The sequence below is a fragment of the Netta rufina genome (genome assembly GCF_964035555.1).
Source record: "Netta rufina genome assembly, chromosome: 10".
NCBI lineage: Eukaryota > Metazoa > Chordata > Aves > Anseriformes > Anatidae > Netta > Netta rufina.
In genome coordinates this window covers 3,958,738-3,983,428 of record NC_140133.1, presented here as the reverse complement: position 1 = coordinate 3,983,428, position 24,691 = coordinate 3,958,738, and the positions used below count along the sequence as shown (strand labels likewise).

Sequence of the window (24,691 nt, the reverse complement as noted above, 5' to 3'; positions counted from 1 at the left end):
AGCCAGAAACATTGTGAATCTCCAAGGTATCTGGGACTACCTGGCACTCCACAAACCCACAGAGCCATTTCCCTGCCCATAATGCTGTCAGTGCACTCACATGCAACACCTGCAAAGACTGGTTCCTCTCCACTTCTCCCACCTGCATTGAGTGCTCCAGCCCAAAGGGCAGGTGGTGACCTTCCACACCATACCTTTTCTCAATAAGAATGTGCTTCTACAGCCATAGAAGACTGGCGGCATACAAAAGCAATTTATAGTTTCTTCATTTCTCATCCTTTTGCCTCACTGTGAGTTGTCTCCCTTCCTGAAATAGTCTGAGAGCTCCCTGACTCTGCTTCATCCCACCTTCTCCTTCCACAGTCCCTTCATTCCCAACCTGTTAGTTCCCAAGCTCTGGGATCTCCTGTGCTCCATGCAAGAGAGATGCCCTGAAGTCCCCTAGGTGGCCCCAGCTGGAGGCCCTTCACTGGAGGCTCTGAATGTGCTGCTCTCACTCAATGTCAGGCACATACTCTTGGCACATGGCTCCTTCCCTCCTCTGAGGACTGAGCTATGTCACGGGCAAGGTGTGATCCACATGCCTGTTCAGGCTCCCTTCACGATGGCCTGACTGGGCACCCAGCTCACCTGCCAGACCAGGGCCTGGCTCCATTCAGCACTCCTCTTCCCATCACATCTTCCATGCTCTTGGACCTGTTTTATTCACATTACCATGTCATCACAAAGACACAATTCCAGGCAAATACTTTCATTTCACTCTGGTTCTGCAGACAGCTACAAGTCTTGCCAGCTCCTGACAGAGCCCTTGGGCCTATAATGGGCTGTACACATCCTCCTGTATGGCCCATTCAGCTGCCCTGATGTTTTACTGGGGCTGCAGGACACTACACACTGCCTCTGATTTGCTCCACTCAAATGCGGAATACTGGAAACGTCTGCCACATAGCCTCACTTTTTACAACAGGGCCTCTCCCAGTGGGATCGAGCACTCGATCTTCACCATACACAGTGCACTTGACTGGAGTTTTTGCCTGTCCCACACACCTGCCTTCATCGTGCTTTCTCAGCACAGTTCAAGCAGAGAACAGAAGGCCCCAGCCCAGCCCTGGCTTTCCCTATGGCAGACAAGTGACTTCTTCCTCTCTTGGTTTTGTTTGCGTGGCTGTGTTACTCCCAAGGTCTGACATTCCTCTGCTCTTTTGTTGCAACAGGATTGCAGATTTGCACTACTCTACACGCGCTGGGCAGGACGTCCTCCTTTACAGGTATGCACAGGTATTGCACAACCACTAGCCGACCTCAGCAGTGCCTGACCCCGCCCTGAGCAGAGCAGCCTTTATGGATGCATCCTCCCCTTGACAAGGCTTCACCAGATGGGCTGGACTGTGACGTGGCCACTGCATGTCCTCCTCAGGAACCCTGGGGCATGCTCAGGAGCATTTCCTAGCACAGGATGCCTCACACCCTGCAACAACAGCCCAGCAGCAAGGCACAAATTTGGGCCCACACTACCAGGGGAGCCAAGGCCGTGGGCTAGATCTCCAACCAGATCTGATCTACCAAAACAATTCTACAGACCCATGACAAACATAATACGTGAGGGCCCTGCAAACGGCATGGATTACATGACCAAATCACCCTTCCCCATTCCTAGAGCGTAACCCCAGGCGTTTCCTGGTACCTTTGGCGGAGGCATTGTTCTGCGAGGATGATGAGGGTCTCCTCTGTGTGAGGAAAACACCGGGTGCCATCGGCTGTGATCCCCTGTTAGGCTGGGCGACCCCAAAGGTGCTGGCCCCTGCGGTGTACTCGTGATCTGTGAGGCTGCTGGCATGTGACTCCAGCTTCGGCTCTGGCGAGCTGCCTTCCTGAGCCGGTTTGTTCGCGTTGTTGGTTGACAGCTTCTTTTTGGTATTTTTTTTCTTCTTGCCTTTTTGTTCCTCCTTTAAAATGACAAACATGAAGCTCATATTAATCCCCAGAAGACCTTTAGCTATGGCAAGGGCCAGCGGCGTTGCTTAGGGTCCTGATACAATGAAAAACAATGGAGTTTGCCATGTACAAACTGCTCAGTCTGTTCCGATACCATCTCTCTCACAGATCTCTGCTGCATGCACACGCTGCCTTTCTTGCCTCTCTGTGCTTTGTGCAGAGCCTCCTTGCTTGTTAACTCTGTGCACACTGTGGCGAGTAGCAGCCAGTCAGGACCGAAACGACCCTGCCTTGGGAGACCAGCGTGGTTTTGCATGAACAAACCTTTTGAAGTTCCACATAAACTGGCATCTCCTATCTTCAATCTTCACACACTTTCACAATAGCATGGAGGATATTAAGCACCCCACTTATTCACAGAATCTGCTTCCTGCTAAGACAGACATTATCTCACCACCTACAACTGCACATCATGAGAAAAGTGGTCTCTCACCGTCCTGTTTCCCTTGCCTACCTTCAAATCCACTTCTTGTTGAAACCCTGCTACCGTTCTTGGAGCTCTTCTACCTAACAGCACCCATCATAAAAGTGCAATGCCACCAAAAGCCACAACTCCAGCAACTCCAGCATCTCGCCAACCTGGCTCCAGCAGACCTCATCACCTTCACGCCTTGCTCTGTCATATTTGTGGGGCCCAAGTGCATGAGGCACTTAGCATCTATATGACACCTCCAGAGACCAAAGGACACTTACCAACACCCAGAAATGCCTCAATATCTTTGTTGAACTGACATGAGCTATCCTCGGTTCACCAAAGCTTTGAGAGAAAACCCTAATGCTTCCCAGCAGCCGATTTCCACAGACAAGGCAATCACACCAGTCAGACTCTCAAATGCACATCAATACACCGTTCTCACACACTCCTTTCAGGGACCCTCCTTCTACCATTAGCCTGCAAGGTAGCCATGGTTGCTCTCTCATGCTTTTCTGTACTTCTGACACACTGCCTGCCCTGTGCTGGGGCTTTGTCAGGTATGCTGCAACACTACAGGACTTTCCTCCTGTTTATTTCACCTGAGACTGATGACCCTTGTGTTCCTGACATGAATAAACCCTAAGAAGGACTGACACCGCTGCTATTTGGGCATGACTTTGCTGCTTTCATGTCCTGACAGCTACTACTTCCCAAGCAACCTCACCTGCTGTGACAGCTTTGCGGCAGCAGCAGCAAGTCCGGTTTCAATGGAGGCGACTCTTGTACCCTCTCGCACCGGTCTGTCCTGTCGAGGCACCGAGGGGCCGACTCGTGCTGCAAGGAAAGCAGGTGCAGGTGAGACACATGCAGCGTGTGCCCAGATGAGCAGCACAGCCACACTGGGCAGCGAGACTCTGCCCTCCTGAGCAGGAAGAGCCAGGGATGCCACAGCCTCTGCTCTTCCTTCCTCCCCAGGATGTGTACGAAGAAGGAAGTGCTGACAGCCTCCACCCAGTCACAGTGGTTTGGGGAGAAGCTGCCAACAAAGATATAACACAGCCAAGTAACCTCACAGGCAGATGCAGCTACCTGAAGCTGAAGCCATGGGAGATTTCTGCCTACTACAGGTAGTATGAATGAGTCCAGCATTGTTTCCAAATGGACAGCGTTCACCGCCCCATCTGCTGGGGATGGACATGCAGTGCCACGAGCTGAGACACTGCTTCTTTGTCACACACAGCAAGCTGTGGAGACTCCCCCATTAGTGGGCCATAGCAAAGGGGGGTCTAGGAACCCCCTAGCCTCTTATACTGCCTCTGGTGAGCCACAACAAAAACACCTTTCCAGACCATCAGCTTTGGCCAAACTCAGAGGAGACCATTCTCACATTCCCTGTCATTTCTCTCTATTTGGTCAACACCTAAAAGCCAGGGCTACTCAGCTGTCTGTGGTTTCACAACTACGCCACTGCTAAGGTGGCCACCAATCATTCCTTCACCAAGAGCACGAAGGAAAAAAACAACCCATCCAGGAACGACTTTTTCCTGCTGGTTGATGGCAAAAGGCTAAAACTGGTTGGCTGAGTCCCAGCACATGAAATCACCTCCCATTGTGCTGGAAAGAATTAATCCTTCACTATACAGAGAAATTGCTAGTTGTGGTCTTACAGTTTCCACATTCCTTGAAAAATGGCTGGTTCATTAGGTACCTGCCTGACTTAGTCTGAGTCTGGGTAGCACAGATTTTATGGACTTACCTGTTGGGCTATAAGGGGCATCATCTGAGCTTTTCCTTTTCTTTGACCGAGATTTGAATACTGGATTATCTTCATCCGATTCAAGAGAAGGGTAAACTACAGTAGGAAACAAAGAGGATACTTTCAGTGTGGGGACAGCTCTGTGCTGCACACAAGTCCACTTGCTCTGTACAGTTATGGTGCCCGCAGGCATCACAGCTCAGAAGAGCTATGTCCCCCAGAGGTAACACTGAGTGGTGACACAGCTGCAACAATCAGGAGACTTTCTCTTGCTCTCATCTACACACTGCATTTTAGAAGTTGCTGTCATTACGCTGCAACCAGCTACTTTTAGGATACACAGATAAACTTCTCAAACAGCAAAAAGCAGTCTTCATCTTGTCTGTGTAGTGGCAGCACAGCTGTAAGAGACACAGACAAGTTTCTTTATCCCAAGCTACACTGATATTGAAGACATGCCAGTACAATTCTCATAACCCCTTGCGAGACAAGATGTGAATCTTCATGTGTCAAAGAAACACACGTAGGTGCGTGGGTACTCCTGCCATGAGAGGAGCTTCTACCTTTCTTCAAAAGCCTGGGAAAAAGTGAGCCACGCTATGATTCACAGGGAGACAGCCACCTCTTTGTTAAGGGACTGGTCTTTGGACTGCACGGAAGGACTTGGTGCCATGTCTCAGATTTTTTCCTGTCCCCATGGGTTTAGGTTTTGCCAGATGCAAGCAAGCCTTGCTTCACATTTTCAAAGGAGGCTCTCTCACATGCACAGTATGATATCAGGCCCAGCGCTAACACAGCTTGCAGATAAGTACCCTGGTCACTTGATACACTCCTAAAGATCCTACAGACCTCCCACAAACTCCTATCCACAACAACTTGGCTAAGATACGTGTGATCTGCCCTGTGTCTCTATCGCAGTAGCAGTGGTCCTACTTATGACTTAGCACGGGTATGGCCCACTGATATTACCAGGCACAGACAGCTGTCACAGCAAGGAGATATGCAGGAGAGATCACAACACATCGTGGCTCCCACACTTGATTTCTGGTGTCTGTAGGGCTTTTTCATGTTCATGGCTGTCTGAACAGCATCCTCGCTGGACAGCAGTACCCGCAAGCACAACTCACACCGCAGTGACTCATGGTTCCCTTCATGCACGGAGCAGACCAAGGCAGATTCCTTTACTGCCACATCCCCTGCTCTTCCCCCAGGAGCAGGGAGCAGCCTTTTCTGGGAGCCTGCCTAGTGCAAGCAGAATTACCAGTGCCAGGGAAGCCAACCGCTTCATTTGGCACCTCACCTTCCTGGGCCTTGTGACTCCAGCACAGTCAGGCAGAGAGAAACAAGATGACGTGCCATTTGTGCTGACCTCAGAAACCGTTTTCCTTGATTTACTAGTGGCCAAGAGGTAAATGTGAACCATTCTACCAAAGGACCCTTCAAAGGCCTCAGGGATAAAACATCACCTGATCTAAACTTTGCCCCAGCCTTTACTGTGAAGTTTTGTTTATTTGTGTGTGTACATTTTTTAACAGGCATTTGATTTTCTTGCCCGTTGTCATTTGTTACATCAGTAGTGATTTTACCCTTACTGTGGCCTTTGGCCATTGACACTGTAAGTCTGCTGATTAGATGTGGAACAGCAGAGCCTTTGGAAACCAAGCCTGCTCACAACAAAGGCTCTCCATTCAGTCGCGGCACAGATGTGTAATGAGCAAATCTGCCCTTCAGCAGAGCAGAGCCCTGCCCATGCGTGGCATCTGCTTCATGGAGCTGCCCTTTCTCAAAGCACCTAGCAGCACCACCACTGCATCGCAGAGCACTCTAAATGGCTGGGCTGCCTTCTGCAACATGTCGCAGCACCTCCAGTTTGCCTTGGTATCTCAGAGGGTGAAAACACATGCTATTTTTCTGGTCATAACATGATTTCTGATGGCCATACTTGCCACAAACCTCTACTTTCTTCTTGTCCCATTCAGGGCTTCAGGTTTTCCAGTTCCTATCAATCCTCACATTATTACTTTCTTCCTTTCCTCACTTCTTATATTCAAAATTGTTCCTGCAGATTATTATGGTAGAACTGATAATAACTGGTGCAAACTGGCTATGCGCCCACTTCTGCTTCAGATGCTTACTTTCTATGCCAACACTCAAAATACCACAGAAACCCTTCTCCAAGTACAAATTCAGCTTCTCACTCAGCTTGCCTAGACATTTTAGTGTTATTGTGCAGAGAAGGACATTCCTGTCATAAGTACTAGTACCTGACACACATTTTTGGGACAGCTCTCCATGCTTGCTGGCGGACTGCCACATTGTCAGTGTGTTTCCATGCTTTTTAAGATCTACTGGTAACACCATGTCTCAAGTACAGTCTAACTGGATATTTATATCACCACCGGTTCTGTAGTCAGTCTATCTATTATGGAGTGTTTGCTTAATTTTGCAGTGCAGACCTCTTGTTGATTACACTCTTCCTTACTAACATTTTGATATTTCAGTGCAACAGACCACATGAAATTAAAAAAGCATCCCATGAGAAACACGGGGAGTATTTGTAAATATGCACACGCATACCCAGGCACACACACAACTCAGACTGCTTCGTGTGTACGTACCATAATCTGAATCTTTAAAACAGGCATCTAAATGGTCCTGATCTTCATCGTAATCTTCAATGTCAATACTGTTTTTTGTGCTTTTCTTTAGTAACCGCTTGCCAGCATTTTTGTTACTACCACCGCCTGTTTTTTTAGAGTTCTGTGTGGAGATGGAGTTATTCTTCGCCTGATTGGTACCCCAGGATGCCTGGAGGCAGGAATCTGATGACTGGAGGTTTGCCATCGATAGCATGCCCTGGATTGCTTCTTGCGTGCTGGGTGAGGCAGGTGGCTGACTGCAGGAAAACATTGAGAAATACAAGAGCTATTAGCGAATCCATGAAAACACAAACCCCTCTCAAACAGTTGACTCCTTTCACCTCGCAGTGTTGCTAGAAGAAATTTCCCAATTACTGTGCTTTGAGCAGCTGGGCATGCCACAAGTGACAACAGGTGTTTTTTTTTCAAGTTAACAGCAACATCACAGTGCATTAGATTTGGGGTTACTGTAACAGTAACCTCTATAACAGTATTCCCAGCAACACAACATTTGTACTACCCAACCCTGAGGATGTCACCCCAGCCCCTTACACACACATCCCAAATTCCCATCCTCCTACAATGGAGCTATGACGGGTGAAAACCACATTGCCTTCACTGACCTGAACGATGAGACCCCTGCTGTTGGCCAATACCCTTGCAAATTCATTTCAGATTTCTCCATCCCCTCCTTCACATGACTATGTATGAAAGCGAAGCCTGAAGAGGGCAGGGAGCAGTGGTAAGGGGGAACTGCACATGGACCATGACAGTGGGCAGGCTCTCTGGCACCCCTCGAGAAGTGACAGAGCTCAGGAGAATGGAGAAGTCTGGCTGTGGTGACCAAGCTACCAAATCACCGTGTCTGCACGAAGAAGGTGGGACAGCTCACACCGGGGTGCTGCTGTGTGTGGGCACGGGAAACACAGGCTGTGCCCTCTGCAGTGAAACAACCAACAGGCAGCAGTGCTGTCGTGGTGGGCTTCTGTTATGTACTGCCAAGCAAGTGGAGAAAGGATCCAAACAATGGGAATGAAGCTCAGGTTCACAGGCCACAGCTGTCAATGGGGACATTCACTGCCCCAGGACCGTCAGAAGAGCAACATGATGGGGCACAAGCAGATCATGAGGTTTCTACAGTGCCCTGGGAGGTTTTCTGATGTGTATGTGGGGTGGACTGACGATGGGAGGTGCTGGACAGAGGTAGGACTGGATGAGTGGGCTACAGGAGAGGGAAACCTTGTTCACATTGAACTTGCTTTTTGGCATTTTATTGCCAACTGAAAACAAGCACTGTGCATCTACTATAGAAAACAACATATTCCTACAGAGTAGGCTGAGGTTAAATGTTGTGTAAATTCTGACTGGCATGTACACTTAAGCAAGGTGGCAAAGCATGTTCTTCATGATACCGAAGAATGTAGAAGAACACTAATCTTATCAGGAAACATCAGACATTAATTCTGCAAAAACGCAGAACACATCATCAAGTATTTCCAGAAGTTCTGGCAAACAGTGAAATGCCAAAAAAATAAAAGATATTTGAACAGTTATGCAATAGAAGCCACTAACGTACAGCATTTCCCAAGTAAATTAGCAATACCACATCACTTTCTCTCATTTGATCTTAATTTAATCCACTTAAAACCATTACAAGACTCTAGATAGAGTAAGACTCTAGACATAAAGGGAGTTTCTGGGCACTAATTGCATTTATAAATAATCCTGAAAATGAGTTAGGACTGGTGTCAGCAGCTTGCAACTCAAGGAATAAAAGAACATCGAAACATTTATTTAGTGAAGAGACATTTTAATCCCTTCATTATCATGCCAGATGCCTTAGCCTTCCCCCTGACAAAGGCATATTTCACACCATCTATAAGAAATTAACATATTTTCTTTCCATTTTTCCCCCCAACAGTTTTTGCAAACACTGGACTCCCAAAACAGTGCAAACAGACCATCAAAAACTGACCACTAAGTGGGTAAATCAGAGAGGAATTGCCTTAAGCAACACAAGCTTCAACAAATAAATTGTGGAATATGATCAAAACCAGTGGTTCTGAGAGTCAAACCACAACGTGAACGTGTGGGTAAAATGTCTTAAAGAGACAGAGCTGCACACAGAGCAAAGTGTTTCTCATTAGTTCTTGCCTGTGCTTCTATTAGAGGTATTTCAGCTTTCTAAGCCAAAAAAAAAAAAAAAAAAAAAAAAAAAAAAAAAAATCAGAAAGAATCAGGAAGCAATTTTTAAACTCTTGGAGGATTTATCCCCTTTTTTGTAGCTTCAGCAATGATCTTATGTATATATAAATATATATATATGAAAGTAAACTGACTGTGAGTTCCAACTTTAACTTAAAAACAGTAAATATGGGAGCAGAAGCAGAGCAACCAGCATCCTTCTGCCCCTGTGCTCCCTTCCAAGCAGCTGGCTTGCAAGAGCACTTCGAGCATACAGCAAGGTGGCACTTGGTGATAGCACAGACCCTGCCATGGCTTATCAAATCCCAGCAGTCTTGCTTTCCTTTCCACAAGCTAAAAAATAATTTAGTGGATGAATAGAAAAAAGGACACTAATTGACTAGCAGTTCGTGCCTTTTGCAGTGGGCTCCCCTTGGGGGATTCTGTTGTAAAGAAACTCTACAAAGAACTGGAGTGTTAGTGTTCTCAGGGTTGCCCGAGTGAGGAAATAGATTACTGCAATAACCATTTGCTGCCTAGCAAGCATCTGGTGTTTTCAGACGCATACAGTGCAGGAACTAAGAGGTCCACACTGCAAACTGCCAGCCCTGCCTGTAACCCCCAGGACAACGAAGTAAACCTTGGTGCAGCCGTGACATGTGCCACAGGCAACAGAAATGCTCAGATGGCCAACAGGGCATGGCCATGAGGTGGCTGCTTCAGCCACCCCTGGGGCCAGGCTGTGGAGGCCGAGCCCGAGGCCTGCCAGGCCCGGCTCCCACCTGGAGCTCACAGGGAGCTGCTGCTGCTCACAGCAGGTGGAATTGGCAGCAAGTTTGCACAGTGTTAACAGAGAGCAGTACTGTAACAGAAGGGAAAATATGTTGCTAAAACTCAGCCCAAATAAAAGGACTGATCCCAGGACTGATCAGCCTGCAGTGCATCCAGTCTGATGGTGTGATGAAGAGTGGGGAAGGGGAGCTCACCTCCGAGGGAAGCCAAGGAAGGACACGTTGGTCTGCACAGCACAGATGGCGTGGTGCCCTCCACAGTGCTACCTGCAACTATTTGCTAGGATGGGTTTAAGCCTAGGGGCTCTAAGGCCCAGAACAGCTTGCTGTTGCTAGCAGTGTCTTCATCAGGGAGGAGTGCACAGAGCATCCCTTCAGGCTATGCTTTAGGGCTTTCGTGCTGCCTGCATTCCCCTCCTAGACTTGACAAGAGCATCCTTTCCCTGGCACTGCACACCAGAGCAGGTGGCAACAGGCAAACAACTGTGGTTGCTGACAGGAATACACACAGTTCAGCACTGACAGACTAAGGCTTTGCCTCCCTCATTGGGGCTGGCCCCTCTCCACTACCGCCATCTCTCTCTGAGGGTCCAACGTCTCTCTTGAGAGATCATCTTCCTTTCATAAGTAATTACCGAACCTGTTACCTCTATTCTTATATTTAGAAATTGAATGTATTCATTTTGTTGGAATACAACTCATTGAATGCTGGCCTTTTCCCTATTCTCCACACTGCCTGCACAGCGGCTGGAGGTACTGAAGGGCATGGGGGAGAAGAGACAGTAACCTTACTAACATTTTGTCTCGCCTCTGAATAACTACTGCTCAGTCTCATAACTGGGGGAAAATAGGTAAGAGCAAAGGAAAGTCACAGGACCCATTGAACATTTTCTAAGTGGAAATATCTAACTTGACATACGAACTGCCTCATGGGGTTACAGAGCAGAGGAAGCCAGATCCTACTCGGAGGTGCACAGCAAAGGATGAAAGGCAGCGGAGGGGAAATCCCAGCCAGCCACAGGAAAAAAAGGGCCATGCTGAGGGTGGCTGAGCAGCTCACACAGAGAAGTTGCAGAATCTCCATCCCTGAATATATCTAAAACTCACCGAGGCAATGCCCTGAACTACCAGGTCACACTATGCAGCTGGCCATGCTCTGAGCCGGCAGCTGCATGAAATGACTTCACAAGGTCCCTTCCAATTGCCATTGTTCTAGAATACTGCAAATAAGAACTGATGCATGAGAGGGGGAGGTAATGAATCACCATTTTCCCTATGTGATAGTTTTCCTGTCATTTCTGCATTTCCCTCATCCTTCCCAAGGCAAGATGGAAATGAACTACAAAGAAGCGAAGCAGAGACATTAATGACTTGTCACTATTTTGGAAAAGTGACAAATGTATAGAACTACAGGACTTAAATAACTTCAAGCACAAAAACAGTATTTTTATCCATATTTTACCAGGCTTGGGAACAAGAAACAATTCCACTGAGTTCAAGATCACATGACTACTAGTCTCCTCAACTTTTTTTTTCCTATATTTCATTTCCCTCTTTTCAGATTGTTTCCACATCTATGGCAGCATTTCTGCAGAACCTCTCTCTCCTTGTCTCTCCTCATTTTGCTACCATTGGCACAAGTGTGGGAGAGCAATCTAGGTAAAGCCATCAGTACATTTGTTTTGGTCAGTTGCAAATGACAATCTAACATTTTACAGAATAAAGTTGCACACTATTCATGCGAGGTCATTAACACACAAAAAGAGCACCTAAGTTACCTAAGTTACCGCTGCAGTTCAGCAGCCCTGGTGCTGGTCTGATAGGACTGTGCTTCCCCTTGCAGAGCTCACCCTAATCTGCACAGGTCACCATGCAAGCAGAGGACATCCCACACAGACTTTACTGCACCATTACATACTTTATATATCATAGAATCACAGAATTGTAGGGGTTGGAAGGGACCTATATATATACATGTATATACATAAACACATACATACATAGTACATATATATGTACTACCCTTTACCTGCCTTACAAGTAGGAAAACAAACTAGAGAAACATGGAAATTATTTCTGTGAGTCAGGCAGGACCACATTGGCATTACTTTGCAACACAGTTTGTTTGCATATCAGGTTTCTTCTTTTTTAAAGAAGCACGTTATGGCTGTTTAAAAAGCCTAGCATAATTATGAAATGAAACACAGTAATTTCATTTATCAGGAGCTTTTTTCAATCAAGCTTCAACACACACTGCCAAAACCTAATTGTTTATACAAGAACCAAAATTGATATGACACATTCCCACTAAACTACCACACACAGTGTAGTAATTCATGCGGAGTTTAGTTATGTGACTGCCTTTGCGACTTTGATTTCAGAAACCACAAAGTCTACAAATACACTGGATACAGAGCCCAGGTTGAAGGGAGGAAAAATGAAAGGCCTGAGTCCTACTCTGTTACTGAATGGCAGTTTTAACCCGTTGCAGACAGCAAAAGACACAACCAAAGAGAGATAATCTTTGAGGAACTTTCCTTTAACCTGTATTTTCAGCTTACCTCTGTATATCTGCACATCACAAGTAGGCAATGAACCACACTGTATGTGAAATAATTAGAACTGTAAACATGGCCAAGACAAATTTCTTTAATTCTTAAAATGGCTAGCATTTTCTTCTTTTATATGGATATTCATGTATGGGAGTCATATTACACAGGCAACCTAATTCCCACAGTTAGATACACCTAACTACCTGCCAAATGTCTAATTACCTGCCAAAACGTAAGTGTAAATTTGATATAAACTCTAGTTCCATTATGCACCATAATACAGAATGAAAAAGGAATTCAGAGGAACAGCCAAACAGATAACAAGTGCCAATGTGATTATTTCAGTGTCTTTTGAAGAGCAGACAGGGCCAAATCTCAAGAGATCAGGAAAATCTAGAAGCACTGACCCATCTGCACTCAGACAACAAAAAAAATATTGTATTACCTGGGAGCTGCAGACACTTTGGTACCTCTCTCCATACCCTCTGCAATCACTGGTTTTGAACAACCACTCCTTGCTAAAAGGAAGGCAGTAATGGAAGAAAAATGGCGCTAAACTGAAATCAGATCTCTTCCCTAGAAATAACAGTCTTGTCAAGATAAGCCTCCTAAGGACAGTTACTACATTACTTGTTTTTAAAATCATTGGCTTTTTTCACCTGCAGTTCTGCTGTGTGACACACCCCTGGAATGAGTACCATGGGAAAACATTAGGAACGAGCAGAAAACTCTTACAGGAGACTTCGCATACACACCCCTGTTCAATGCAGAGATGAGGATCTCCTGAATGAAGGCAGTCTGTATACTATGCTTTAATCTCCTGCAATTATCTGTGTTGGGAAAGAGACAATTACCTAATAAATTGAGAGAGGTCAAAACATCTGCTTCAATAACCCTCTCATTTCTCTGTTGCTCTGTCACCAGACTGCAGCCTTTAAAAAAAAAAAAATCCATACTCTCTCCCAACATTTTTTTTTAATCACTGATAAAATTCACTTTCTATGGTTTCCTTTGATAATTTATTCCATATGTTCCCCTTTGACCATGAGACATATCTTTTGGAATCCACAGTTATGGCTTTTAACTTCCAATCTTTCCCAGGTTTAGATAATATCTTTCTCTCTGATTCCACTTTAAAAGGTCCTTTCAAATTTGCAAGCTGCACTTTTCCTGGGTCACGCACACCCAACACCCAGCAAGGGCACAGCCTGGGTGAGAAGGACAGCACCAGGCTCCCTTTACCTAGTGTTTTATCTACTCTCAGACCAACTACCACCACTACTACTTTCTGCACAGGTTCTGTGGGTTTGCATAAGCAAGGCAGACCTAAACAAAGCAGGGAAGAAAAAGATGCTGTTGGCATATCCCAACAACTACTGAATATGGCACTTAGCTCTGCTGTGTAAAGCAGATTGGTTTTGCTGCTTTGCACATATAAGCGGCAAAGATCTACTTAACCAGCAGATTGCTAGGGAGCACAGGACATAGGATGCAGCAGTTCACATCCGCTGGGCCATTCTATGCATGTTAGCTGTAAACTCTGATGTTCCTAAAACTCTTTTCCAGGGCTCTGTTCCCAAAGTTTGAATTAAGCAAGACATTTGCATATGTGAAGAGTCCTATTCTGATTCTTTCGAAATGGCACGCATACCCTAATTCATCTATCTGTAGTTTATGATCAGACTTGGCACATAAAAGTGGAGGCAGTGAACTCAAGCAGCATTCACTGAGCAGAAAGCTCCTTTTGAATGATTCATCTATTATAGTATTATTGCTAAAATGGATGTTCAGCATTTACAGATGTGAAATGCCTCTATTTGTTTAAATTATACCACTAAAATCTTTCCCACACACTTTTCCACCTCTCCCTCCAGATCACAGGATAAAGGAAGAATTTGCTTACTGGAGAAAAAGCAGTGACTGAGCTGCGAAGTTCATTCTCTCTCTCACACACATAACCACAAAAGAGCAATTCTTGTTTACAGGTAAGAGCAAAAAAAAAAACATCCCTTTGTGCATACCTGTTGGTGTTATACTCTAAACCCCCAACTTCCTTGCTTGCCTGCAAAAGGTCAAGAATTCCTGCTGAACTTCCGCTCTCTTTCTTTACTTTGGAATTACGCCCTGGCTTTGCCTCTGTGTCAATGTGAAGCAAATCTTCATCTGACGAGTCATCACTCTGCAAAAACAAGAAGGCAGCTCACAAAATGGAAACTTACTATGTTAGTTAACAAGAACACAAGTATTTCTGCAGCCTGCTGCTCTTCTAAAGACACAGGGCTAGCCATTGTAATTTGCTCTTGTTAACAACAAAATAAAAACAAAAATCTGGTACACAATAAAAATCAGTCTCCTTCCAGCCTTTAGGCATAGTTGGTTTTCCTGTTCCCTTCCAACCCTAGGGAGCCAGCTTTGAGATCAGATCCTATGCATGGGATCACACCACTGTAACAGTGGTGTTTCCAGGTGCTGTGTTCCGTTCCCAGCCACTGCTCCTGTTTTTGAGACCCATGCAGCAGTGAGTGTGTGGCTGTATCTGCCCAGCCCAGACATCACGGCTTAGGTCTGTATCTTGCAAGATGCTTAGCTTGGCCAGTTCAGACACAGAGACAGACCCACTTCCACCATCCCTGCTACAAGAGAACAGGAAGATGGAACAAAGGAATGGGACAAATGCGTGAGTACCATCTGAGTACACTGAAGGAAGCTACCTGCAGCTAATTGACTTTCTGGGGCTGATACCTTTATGCACTGTAGACTATAATAAAACAACTTTTTTTCTCCATTCCTGTCAGCTTTCAGGCCTCCAAAGTTCTAGCCATTGTTGCTTAGGCTGCCACTACTGCTTTCTTCAGGAACTAGTTTTGTTTCTTAAATTTCCATGCAATGAGATATCAGCATGTTTTGCCCTGCTCCCCCTGGATCACACTCCAGACTTCAGCTACAGGCTGAGGGAAGGAGATATGCACTTATTCTTGAACATCCCTGAGCCAAACCAGGATGTAGAAAACTGTTTAGCTCTTAGGGCTAAACATTTCAGTCACCTACAGTTCTGTGTTAACAAGCTGTTTTTCTTTCTATGATTGACTCAGGTATTACAATGTGGATTTATACCAACTGCAGTTAGACAAAACATTTCAGCATGTCATTTAATTTCCAGCATTGAGCTACAATGCTAACGCAAATAAGAGCAAACTTATGCCTGTACTGTTAAGCTTCTTGATGCAAAGCTATCAACGGGCACATTGACAATGCCTCAAGTTAGGGACATGCTAAAATATCAGACTGAGCCTAGGGCATTCCAGATGTAAGCCCATAATAGACAGATGGAGACTCTGCTAAGTGATAGTAAATAAATCCTTTAATTGGTACATAATAGGACTTCTAGTAATGTGAAACACCAAATGACATGCCTTCAGTTCTATTAGCATTACTCTGAGTTTCATTGTCAAACATGAACATGGAAATCTTCAATGATCAGTGTTCAAAGAGCTTGGAAATGGGAGACACAGGTCAAAACACAGCCCAGGACAGACCCTTGTGCCCATCAGCAATGTAACATCAAGCCAGGCACAACATAAAGCTCCTTCTGACCCTTCCCACCCCTTCTTATGGCTTGCTTCTGCTCTTGTGATACCATTCAAGTGTCATGGTCCCTACGAATGCTTCCCATCAGGCCTAATCACATACAAGCAGTTCAAGCCAAATTCTGCCTAGTCCTTACAATGTCTGAATGCTATCTGTTCTGGGCCAGCTGGGGATGTGACAACCAAAAGAAGTCTTCACTACCATCATTTACAGTGCTGATACCTCACCTGAGCAGAAAAAAAGACACTATTATCTTGTGAACGAATGTCACTGATGATTACAGCAAGGCATATTGCATAGCTGCCATTAAGCACTGCCTAGCAGATCTGAGACAACTTTCCAATTTTGGATAAGCTCCCACATACTTTAAGAGATATATAATGGGTGTTCACTTGTGATAGGTACAATAATTACCATACCTTATATGACACCGACTCCACCTTTGGCTTCTTAACAGGAGTATGCTGCAGAGTGTCTTTTTTATCTGATAAAACTGAATAAAAAAGAGGAAAAGTAAGTCATGGTCCTTTTCTCTTCTAAACAGTAGCACTCCTAAGCCTTTACTTTGAAAGCAATTCAAATAGAGTTATGTTTGACCAACAGTTAAGATATAGATTTCTTTACTGTAAATCACACAACATAAAGACTAGTTTTGGACAGCCAACGCACAAGACTCTGTCACACAGACAAAAAAAAAATATTCTTAAAATATTCTTAATATTCTTACAGGGCAGTTCTCTTTTTGTAGTGTTTTTCTTCCTTCTGATTGGAAATTCATCGATTTTTAGCTCACCATCATCTGACACATACTCATATTCATCTCGTACAGGTTTTGCTTTATCTTCTTTAAAATTCTGCAGTGACCCAAACACACTAGTATTCAGTTGGGTTTTGACTCCCTTTGAACTGAAAAAAAAAAAAAAAAAATCAGTAACAATATACCGACTGGGAAACATTTTAAGAATAGACAGAGGAAGACAATGAATACCTTTCCTCATACAGAAATCTCAGTCAATCTGAACACTTTCAGAGGTGCCAGAGCAATTTAAATCATTTTACAAACATGTTACTGTACCTACAATTTATATCCCCAAATACAATGCTGACCAGCGCAGCTTTCCTGGCTTGAAATAATCACTACAATATTAAGTTGTCTCAAAGTATAACACAATATACATAATGGACACACAGCATGGAATTTTGGCATGCAGTGTTCATTTAAAAGTTGGGGTTTTTTTTGCCTTTTTTTATGTACCCTGAATAGGATCTGCAAAAAACCATTTAACATAAATTTAAACTAGTAAGAACCTGAAGTGCCAAAAAGCAAGACATAGCACAAATACTGAAGGCAGTAGTCTCGAGCAAAATCCCAGCCTCAAAGGTAGATCTTTGCTGTTATGGACAACCAAGAAGGATTCAAGGTAAAATCAAGTTCTATAGTAAAAAACTTTCTGAATAAGTGTATTTTCTAGATTGACCATAAATTCAGATTTTCACCTTCTTGTATAAAAATAAATAAATAATCACTAGACTTTAATTTTCTAATTAATGAATATTCTAATATTTTTACTTACCCAAGCAACTTCTTATTAGAGAAAGAGAATGTAAATTTGTTGTCCTTATTTCCTGATAAAGGCGTCTTTTCTGATTTGTGTTCCTCTTCCATTTTCAATAATGAATCAGGTTTACTGTTCTGAAATGCAAAAAGACCCCCCAAAAAAAACAAACAAACAAACAAACAAAAATAAAATCAGTTATATGAGTTGCTAATATTTCCTAGGTAATGTTAGAGAATCCATTGACCTGTACATAGAAAAAATATGCCCTGCAAATGAGGTAAGTAATAGAGAATTATAGTCTTCCTTAGACTAGATGGGTTCTAGTTCAGGGACTTGTCCCTGCTCAAGAAGAACTTCAGCACCAGTTTGAGCAGTGCCCACCACAAATATGCCTGATGTTAAATTTAAGTATAGCTCTCTTCAATTGGTACAGACTGAGATAAAATATTGAACACTGTTCTTCATCATCACGCTTGTGCAGCTAAGGACAGAATCTAGCACAGTGCCTGTAACATGACCACATTTTATTCCCAGGCTCCACTTGCTTCTTTCATACCTTCAGAAGAGCTTGAATTATGAATTTAATAACAAAGCCATTCATTCTTCAATTATATTTTAAGCATAGCCCTAATACTTTCCTAAGCTGTACTGGCTGGGTAATTAACTGGTATATATTGAACTGAACACATCAACTGTGACTGTTTTTAAACACAAAATTTAGAACTCAGATGTCTCTGTTAAAAGGTCAGGATTCTTAGTAGCTTTCTGCACATGGAAAGACACATGCTTCTGTTTCAAGGAATTTTTTTTGCACCTTTGTCATTAGAAGTTTGCAAAGTAAGCAAAATTAGGTTGGAGGTTGGACTCGATGACCTTGAGGTCTCTTCCAACCTAGAAATTCTGTGTGATTCTGTGATTCTAAAATTCAGACAGCTATTTTTACGAGAAAGCCTATGTCACCCTGTTTTAAAAGGTACCTGGAAAAAAATTAGTTTATTCTATGGATGAATTTTTCTCACCCTACATTAGCTCTCTTTGGAGGCAAGCTTTTAGTTTATGGGGCGTGATTCAGATTTCATTAACAATATTTTTATGCCATCGGGAGTTATTGATCTGGAACTACTCCAGACTTAAAGTACTGTAACTAGGTTAGAGTAAGAACCACAAAAGTGATCAGCACTGAAAAATCTATTAGAAGTGTTCCCACCAGCTTCATCAAGGATAAGAATGAATAATTCAGCACATGCTTTTGAAAAACAGCCATACGCCTCCTTTATTTGTGCTTAATTTGTTGTTTTCGGTTCAAATATTTTTCATTGGGAACTGAAAATTGGTGACTCGCACTCTCTGCTTAGGTAGGCCTGTAAACATTTCTCCACCATTGACTTATCTCTATGTGGCAGAACCAGCAACAAAACTTAACAGGAGACCTTACCTTATATTTCCATTTGGCTTCTGTTTTGCTTTTATTTTGCTCTCGAGCTTCAAATTTCTCCACCTCATTTTGCTTATTAGCTGTTTCTTTATTGGGAACACTTAAAACATTCTTTGCAGCCTGGGGAAGAAAATCAACTTGCACTCTTAATGAGGATGGAGCACTGGCATGTTACACAAATACATTTTTATCTAGAATATAAAATGGCATATTTTTGAGAACTCCTTTTCTGATTTATTCCTTTTTGAATTCAAATGTGAGATTCAATCAAATATTGCTGTTTCAGAGACTGCAGAAGATTAGCTGCATTTCTCCTTCATATAGTAACATACAAACTACTAGGAAATTCAGAAGCATTTTAGAAAAGTCTTATGGAATCTTCTTAAGACAAAATAAATAAAGTGTACAATGCATTATTCTGTCAGCACTTCAAAGAAATCTTGGCCTCTGCTGATGTCAACAGCAAAATTTACATTAACAGACATCAAAATGAAACTTGTCCTACATGGACAAAACCAGAAGAAAACTACTGCTTTATCTTCGTTCACTCATTCTTGAGCAAAATCTCACGCAAGCAAGATGCCCCAGAAATAAGTCCATCTTGTCTGATGGACTGATCATGGAAACGAACACAAAAGTGATAGTAACACTTGAAATATTAACGTAATAGTACAGGGGCCAAAAAAAAAAAAAAAAAAAGTCTTTTAATTTTCATCTCACCTTAGTTTGGAGGGGGACCTGGCAGTAGCTTGCCAGACTCAGCTTGAATCAGTAGGTTTCTTTCTTCATTTCAAATGAGTTACCAAACAAACAGTCAAATCAAACTGAGCAGCCAGGTTAAAAAAAAAAAAAAAAAAAAAAAAAAGGCAAACGCAAAACTCTCATTTACTTCAGTAAAGACAGGGTTTCACACTGTGTTGCTTAATTTTGTTTTCCATGAGACGTAAGGAGAGCTTTTATCCCCACTATGACAAGAACGGGGGGAGGTTAAAATACAACCCACCTTTCCCTTCTTTGGCGTCTCAATCTTTGTCAGAGCCTCCTTTGTGTGTGCCTCCAGCAAGTCAAGATTCGGGATTGCCGGCGGTGGACTCTCTTTTGCCTTCTTTCCTTTCTTTTTTCCTTCTCCCTTGACTTTTGGTGTTTTGGGAGGTTTGGGGGGTTTGGGAGGCTTGGGGGGCTTAGGAGGCTTGGATGGCTTGAGTTGTTTGGGGGTTTTCACAGTTTTTGGGGTCTTTTTTTTAGGGAGCTTTTCTACAGGTGGGGGTGGAGGTGTCACTTGGACGGGTGAAGGTGCATCCTCCTTCTCCACAGGACAGGTCTCCTCAGCATTTGTGTTGGCACTCGTGTCTGCTTTGCTGGCTTTCGAAGCATTCTGTAGTTTGGCACAAAATAGGAAGGCATTCAGATCCACCTGTATCAGGTTAGATATTCCCCTGCACCCTCCCATCCTTAGGGAAACAAACACCAGAGAAACCTCCGTCAATACAGGAGTAACAGCATCCACATCTCAGGGAATGGACACCACACCACATGTCACAGTAGCGTTCTGCCCACTGCTAATTTCCCTTCAGCTGCTGCTCAAGCACAAGGTCAGCCTGGAGAAACTCCAGTGGTGAGGAAGTTAATTCTCACCAGGTTATATCAGGTAGGACTCTTAAATGGACTGCCCACACAAAAAAACGTATAACATGAATGGTCTTTTGTTTAAAATGCTAATCAGTTTGAGTACAACCACTTCAATTTAATTCAGATGTGACAATGTAGCAGAATCGTGTTTCATGCCCTCAGGTAAAATAAGCAGTGAAATAGCTGCCCAATTAAAATTGACAATGCCTGACTAATTATAAAGAAGTTATTTTCTGCTTAACTTGTCATTCCAACAATCAAAAAAAAGGTACATGCTGCATCAAAGAGGGTAAGATAGATTTCAATTTTGAGGTCTTTGGATATAGTTAGAATGCAACACTTCCTTCTCAAAGCACAAATGAACTAGCTGCTATCACCTTGCACTGTCACACATCTCCACAGTGTGGAACATCATACCAGACTTATTGGACAACAGCTCAATACAACCTCTGTGGGTTGTTGGTTTTCTTTGTTTGTGTGTTTGTTTGTTTCTGTTTCTTTTTGTTTGTTTTGTTTTTTTTGTTTTGTTTTGTTTGTTTGTTTTTAATATAATGATTATGTTTAATATAATAACTCTGCTTAGAAACCAGCCAAGAGCAAGGCCTCCTACTAGGCCAATGTCCAGAAGGATAGATAGCTCCTGGCTCAGACATCACAGGTAAGACCAAAGAACATATTGAGCACGATTAGGAGATGGCAACAACATTTTCTGAGCTCTACCGTATTTGTGGGTAGGAAGCAGCTAACGTGAAAGGAAAAATAAGGATGGAGATGGGAGTGTGGCCAGTCCTGCTAGCATAACGTGGAGGAGGAAGGATGTAGGGCAGGCAGAGAGAGCATGAAGTCAAGGAGACAGCAAACAGGAGCCCAAAACATGCGGCCAGTCAGCCACAGACAAGAGTCCTGAAAACCCTACTGCTTAAACCTTTCAAATTACTTTAACAAACAAGATAGGGATAAAAAGATTCATTTATTTCAAGTCCTCTGTTTTAGAGTCTAGGTTATTAAAAAATGAACAGTGTAGTTAACATGATGAAAAGAGTACAAACCTCACTTAATCGTATTTCTTTGGCAAGGTCCTTGATAAGCTGTGCTGGTTTGAAGTTTTCTGGTAGTTCATCTTCATGCTCTGCTAAAGCCTAAACCAGAACAAAGCCAGACTGCCGTTTCTGTACATTTTTGTGTGTTTGTTTGTTGTTGTTTTTTTTTGCAAAAATATAATAAAACTCATTAAGTGACACATTAATGTTTTTTCCAAACTATTCAAATCAATACTGACTACATCAGTAATACGGAAAAAAAAATACATTTTATTTCCCCTTCTAGGTGTTATTGCTGTTCCTTCAGGACAACTACTTACAAAGTCAGCATCTTTTTTAGATATTATTGCATGTTCACAACTGTAACATCAGTTTTCTTACCCCCTTACATGACATTCTATGAGAAACTCCTTTTCTACATCTACACAGAAAGGTTGTCTCAGGATGCTGTCTTCAGTGGACCCAATAGGCACATACCTTGTCAGCAGAGTGGTTTGGGAGCTCCCTGGCAGGACTGAGGTTTTCATTCACATGCCACATTCCAATATTCAAAGTTCAAATTTACCTAACTGCCAACACAGTCTGACTTCCTTTCACTACTTGTCATTTGCATGGCAAGTAGTAATAAAGAGGGTGGGTGACATGAAGAACAGGTCTTCTACATCAGACAGTCCTACTACAGGCAGTCAGGAACAATTCTGAATTCAGACTGTCTTTTTGCAGTAGGAAGCAGCCAAGACTCTGACTACATTTAAATCTGAGACAGCCACCTAAGTGATCTAAACTGTGTATGCAACATTGTTTACTCAGCTGCTCACCCCTTCTCAAATTGTTCCCATTTTCTGATTGAATGGCCTGCCTCTTGCAGCTAATTCCCCCAAATTTTTGGAGCAATGCATACAAGAATAACGTGGCTGAAATGACTGCAGTGGTAAATTCAGGCTGCAAATATCTTTAAGCCATCTCTCTGGGCATATATGTATTTCCTAGTTTAACTGATGTGTTGATTTCCAGGAACTGAGCACCTTGTGCACACAAAAATGAAGGTGTTGTTCTAGGCCTCGCTCACATACACAGCCTCTACTTAATTGATTTGGCACATGAAAATGCTCAGGGCCATGGAAAACATTTATTCAGTATCCTGTTGACCATAAGCAGAACTGATATTTTTAAAACTCTGATGGTACCTTTCTTATTCCCTGCTTACTCCTCATGTAACATTATAAAGTCCCAATTGTCACCCTCCTTCCCTGCTTTCCTGGTCCCTTCTCTTTGGGATTCTAGAGTTAGGTGTTTTGCTACGATGATACTGTCTGTTCCAGCGTTTGTTCTTTGTTCCCATGACTGACAAACCTGAGGAACACAATATTAAAATAGGGTCTTCTCCTACCTGTTTCTTAGTCCATGACCTGAAAGCACCATTGAGAATTTTTGCTCCTTGGAGTAAATGAGCAGGTGGTTGTTGCCCAGCTTTGTGCAAACCTAATCAGAGAAAAAGCAGTGCCATTCAAATGCTGAGAGCTGAAGTGGTTCTACATAAATTCTCTAATCTGAAAAAGTTTAAACTGTGAAAGTTAACTTAAAAGTTGGTCACCGCCAACAAATCCCTATTATTACTTGATGGTAATAAGGAGTATATTTACTGTGTCATAAATCCAACTCTGCCTTTCTATACTGTGGTTCCTGTAAATTATGTTTACACTGGCAGTCATCTTGGCTCTTTTCTTGGTCACATATTCAAGCTAGCTTCCATGTTCATACATCCTAGGCCATGGGCTTACAAAGCTGACATGAAAGGTTGTTTCATTCTGTCTGAAAAAGCAAGCATCAGTATGTGGAAACAAAGCTATACTGGGCAGAGCATTTCACTTCTCCTTTATGAGTACAAGCTTGGCTAAACTTTTCTGCTGGTTACAATTTTTATTTAGTGTCTGTCACAAGGGGGCCCCCTTCCAAGCAACCCCACACATCACTTACTAGTTAGATAAAGTGTTGTAGATGTATCTGGTGGGTGTCTCTAGGCATGTTCCATAATAAGAAAAAGAGGCAAGGAGAAAAGCGAGCCCAAGTTTGTAGAGAACATAACATGCATGGACATTTGGATAAACTCTGAAGGAATATGATTTAGAAGATTTTGAATGTCACAGAAAACTGTGCTTAAATTCGGAGTGGTCCTGCTACCCTGCTGGCCCCATCACTGATGTTCCTGTGAACCCATGTATACATATGACCTGCCAACGTACTTCCACCAGAACCATAAGAATTATGAGAAAAGGTGGCACTATTCCATCTGCCTTGGGCTGACAAAGCAAGCAGCTCGTTACGTTAAGACAGGGAATGAATCCGTAACTTACACTACCCAGCCTAGGTAGTTGGCTACAACATTATTTGCCTCTGAAGCAACTTAAATATTTTTTCCAAAGATGAAACCTTTACTTGAGTATAGGTAAGAGGGATGGCTAAGGTCCTTCCTAGAGCAAGGTGGCAGGCTGATTAAGGTGACAGCTGGACCAGATCTGCACATTCAGCTGACATGTTAGAACTAGTTTTTAAATACTAGCAAGACTGATTTTGGCAACCTATGGCTCATCAGCAGAAAATAAGAGTAAGTATTTTCAGGCCCCCAAATCTAAGCAATTAAGGCAGGCAAAGAAAAGCAGTTTTACCTTTGAATGTCTCTAATAGATGCTTTCCCATATACCAACATGCAGTTTCGAAGTTTGGAAACTGTGTTAGACTGACAATTTTCAATCGTCTTTCTACTTCATATGCCCTGCAATACAAAGAAAACTGAACTTAAAAGCATAGCAGGTCACAAGTATGTTGCACAGTGTCAAGCACTGCTCATAGATGCCTGAGGTTCACTTTGCAATACACATGGAAAGATATTTCTTTGTGCTGCTACCAAGTACTCTGGCATCAGACCAAAAGCAAAACACAAATAACGCTAGTAAGAAACTGTGATATAGATGTAAGATATTTTTATTACATTATTTGTCCAACATCAATAAAGACTACTTCTATTGTTTTTCACTGGGCAAAGAGCCCATCTGAGCAGGTGAATATGTATCCAGAAGGTAAATGGCATGTTCTAAGGCAAAAATCCTG

The 24,691-nt window shown here is 43.1% G+C and overlaps 1 protein-coding gene across 2 annotated transcripts in view; it reads right to left on the bottom strand.

Annotated features, from left to right (window-relative positions):
- The window catches only part of PHF2 (PHD finger protein 2), a 96,813-nt gene that overhangs the window by 1,763 nt on the left and 70,359 nt on the right, over positions 1–24,691 (bottom strand). Inside the window, exons 9-21 of one of the 2 annotated variants that reach the window (XM_084293039.1) lie at positions 24,250–24,356; positions 22,974–23,065; positions 21,593–21,682; positions 19,918–20,289; positions 18,915–19,034; positions 17,495–17,613; positions 16,648–16,826; positions 16,340–16,413; positions 14,354–14,511; positions 6,785–7,062; positions 4,167–4,262; positions 3,135–3,244; positions 1,685–1,946 (exon numbers count right to left, since the gene is read on the bottom strand). In XM_084293039.1, the coding sequence (XP_084149165.1) occupies positions 1,685–1,946; positions 3,135–3,244; positions 4,167–4,262; positions 6,785–7,062; positions 14,354–14,511; positions 16,340–16,413; positions 16,648–16,826; positions 17,495–17,613; positions 18,915–19,034; positions 19,918–20,289; positions 21,593–21,682; positions 22,974–23,065; positions 24,250–24,356 (2,057 nt within the window). The remainder of the gene's footprint in view (positions 1–1,684; positions 1,947–3,134; positions 3,245–4,166; positions 4,263–6,784; positions 7,063–14,353; positions 14,512–16,339; positions 16,414–16,647; positions 16,827–17,494; positions 17,614–18,914; positions 19,035–19,917; positions 20,290–21,592; positions 21,683–22,973; positions 23,066–24,249; positions 24,357–24,691) is intronic. The other variant, XM_084293038.1, reaches the window with a different exon arrangement.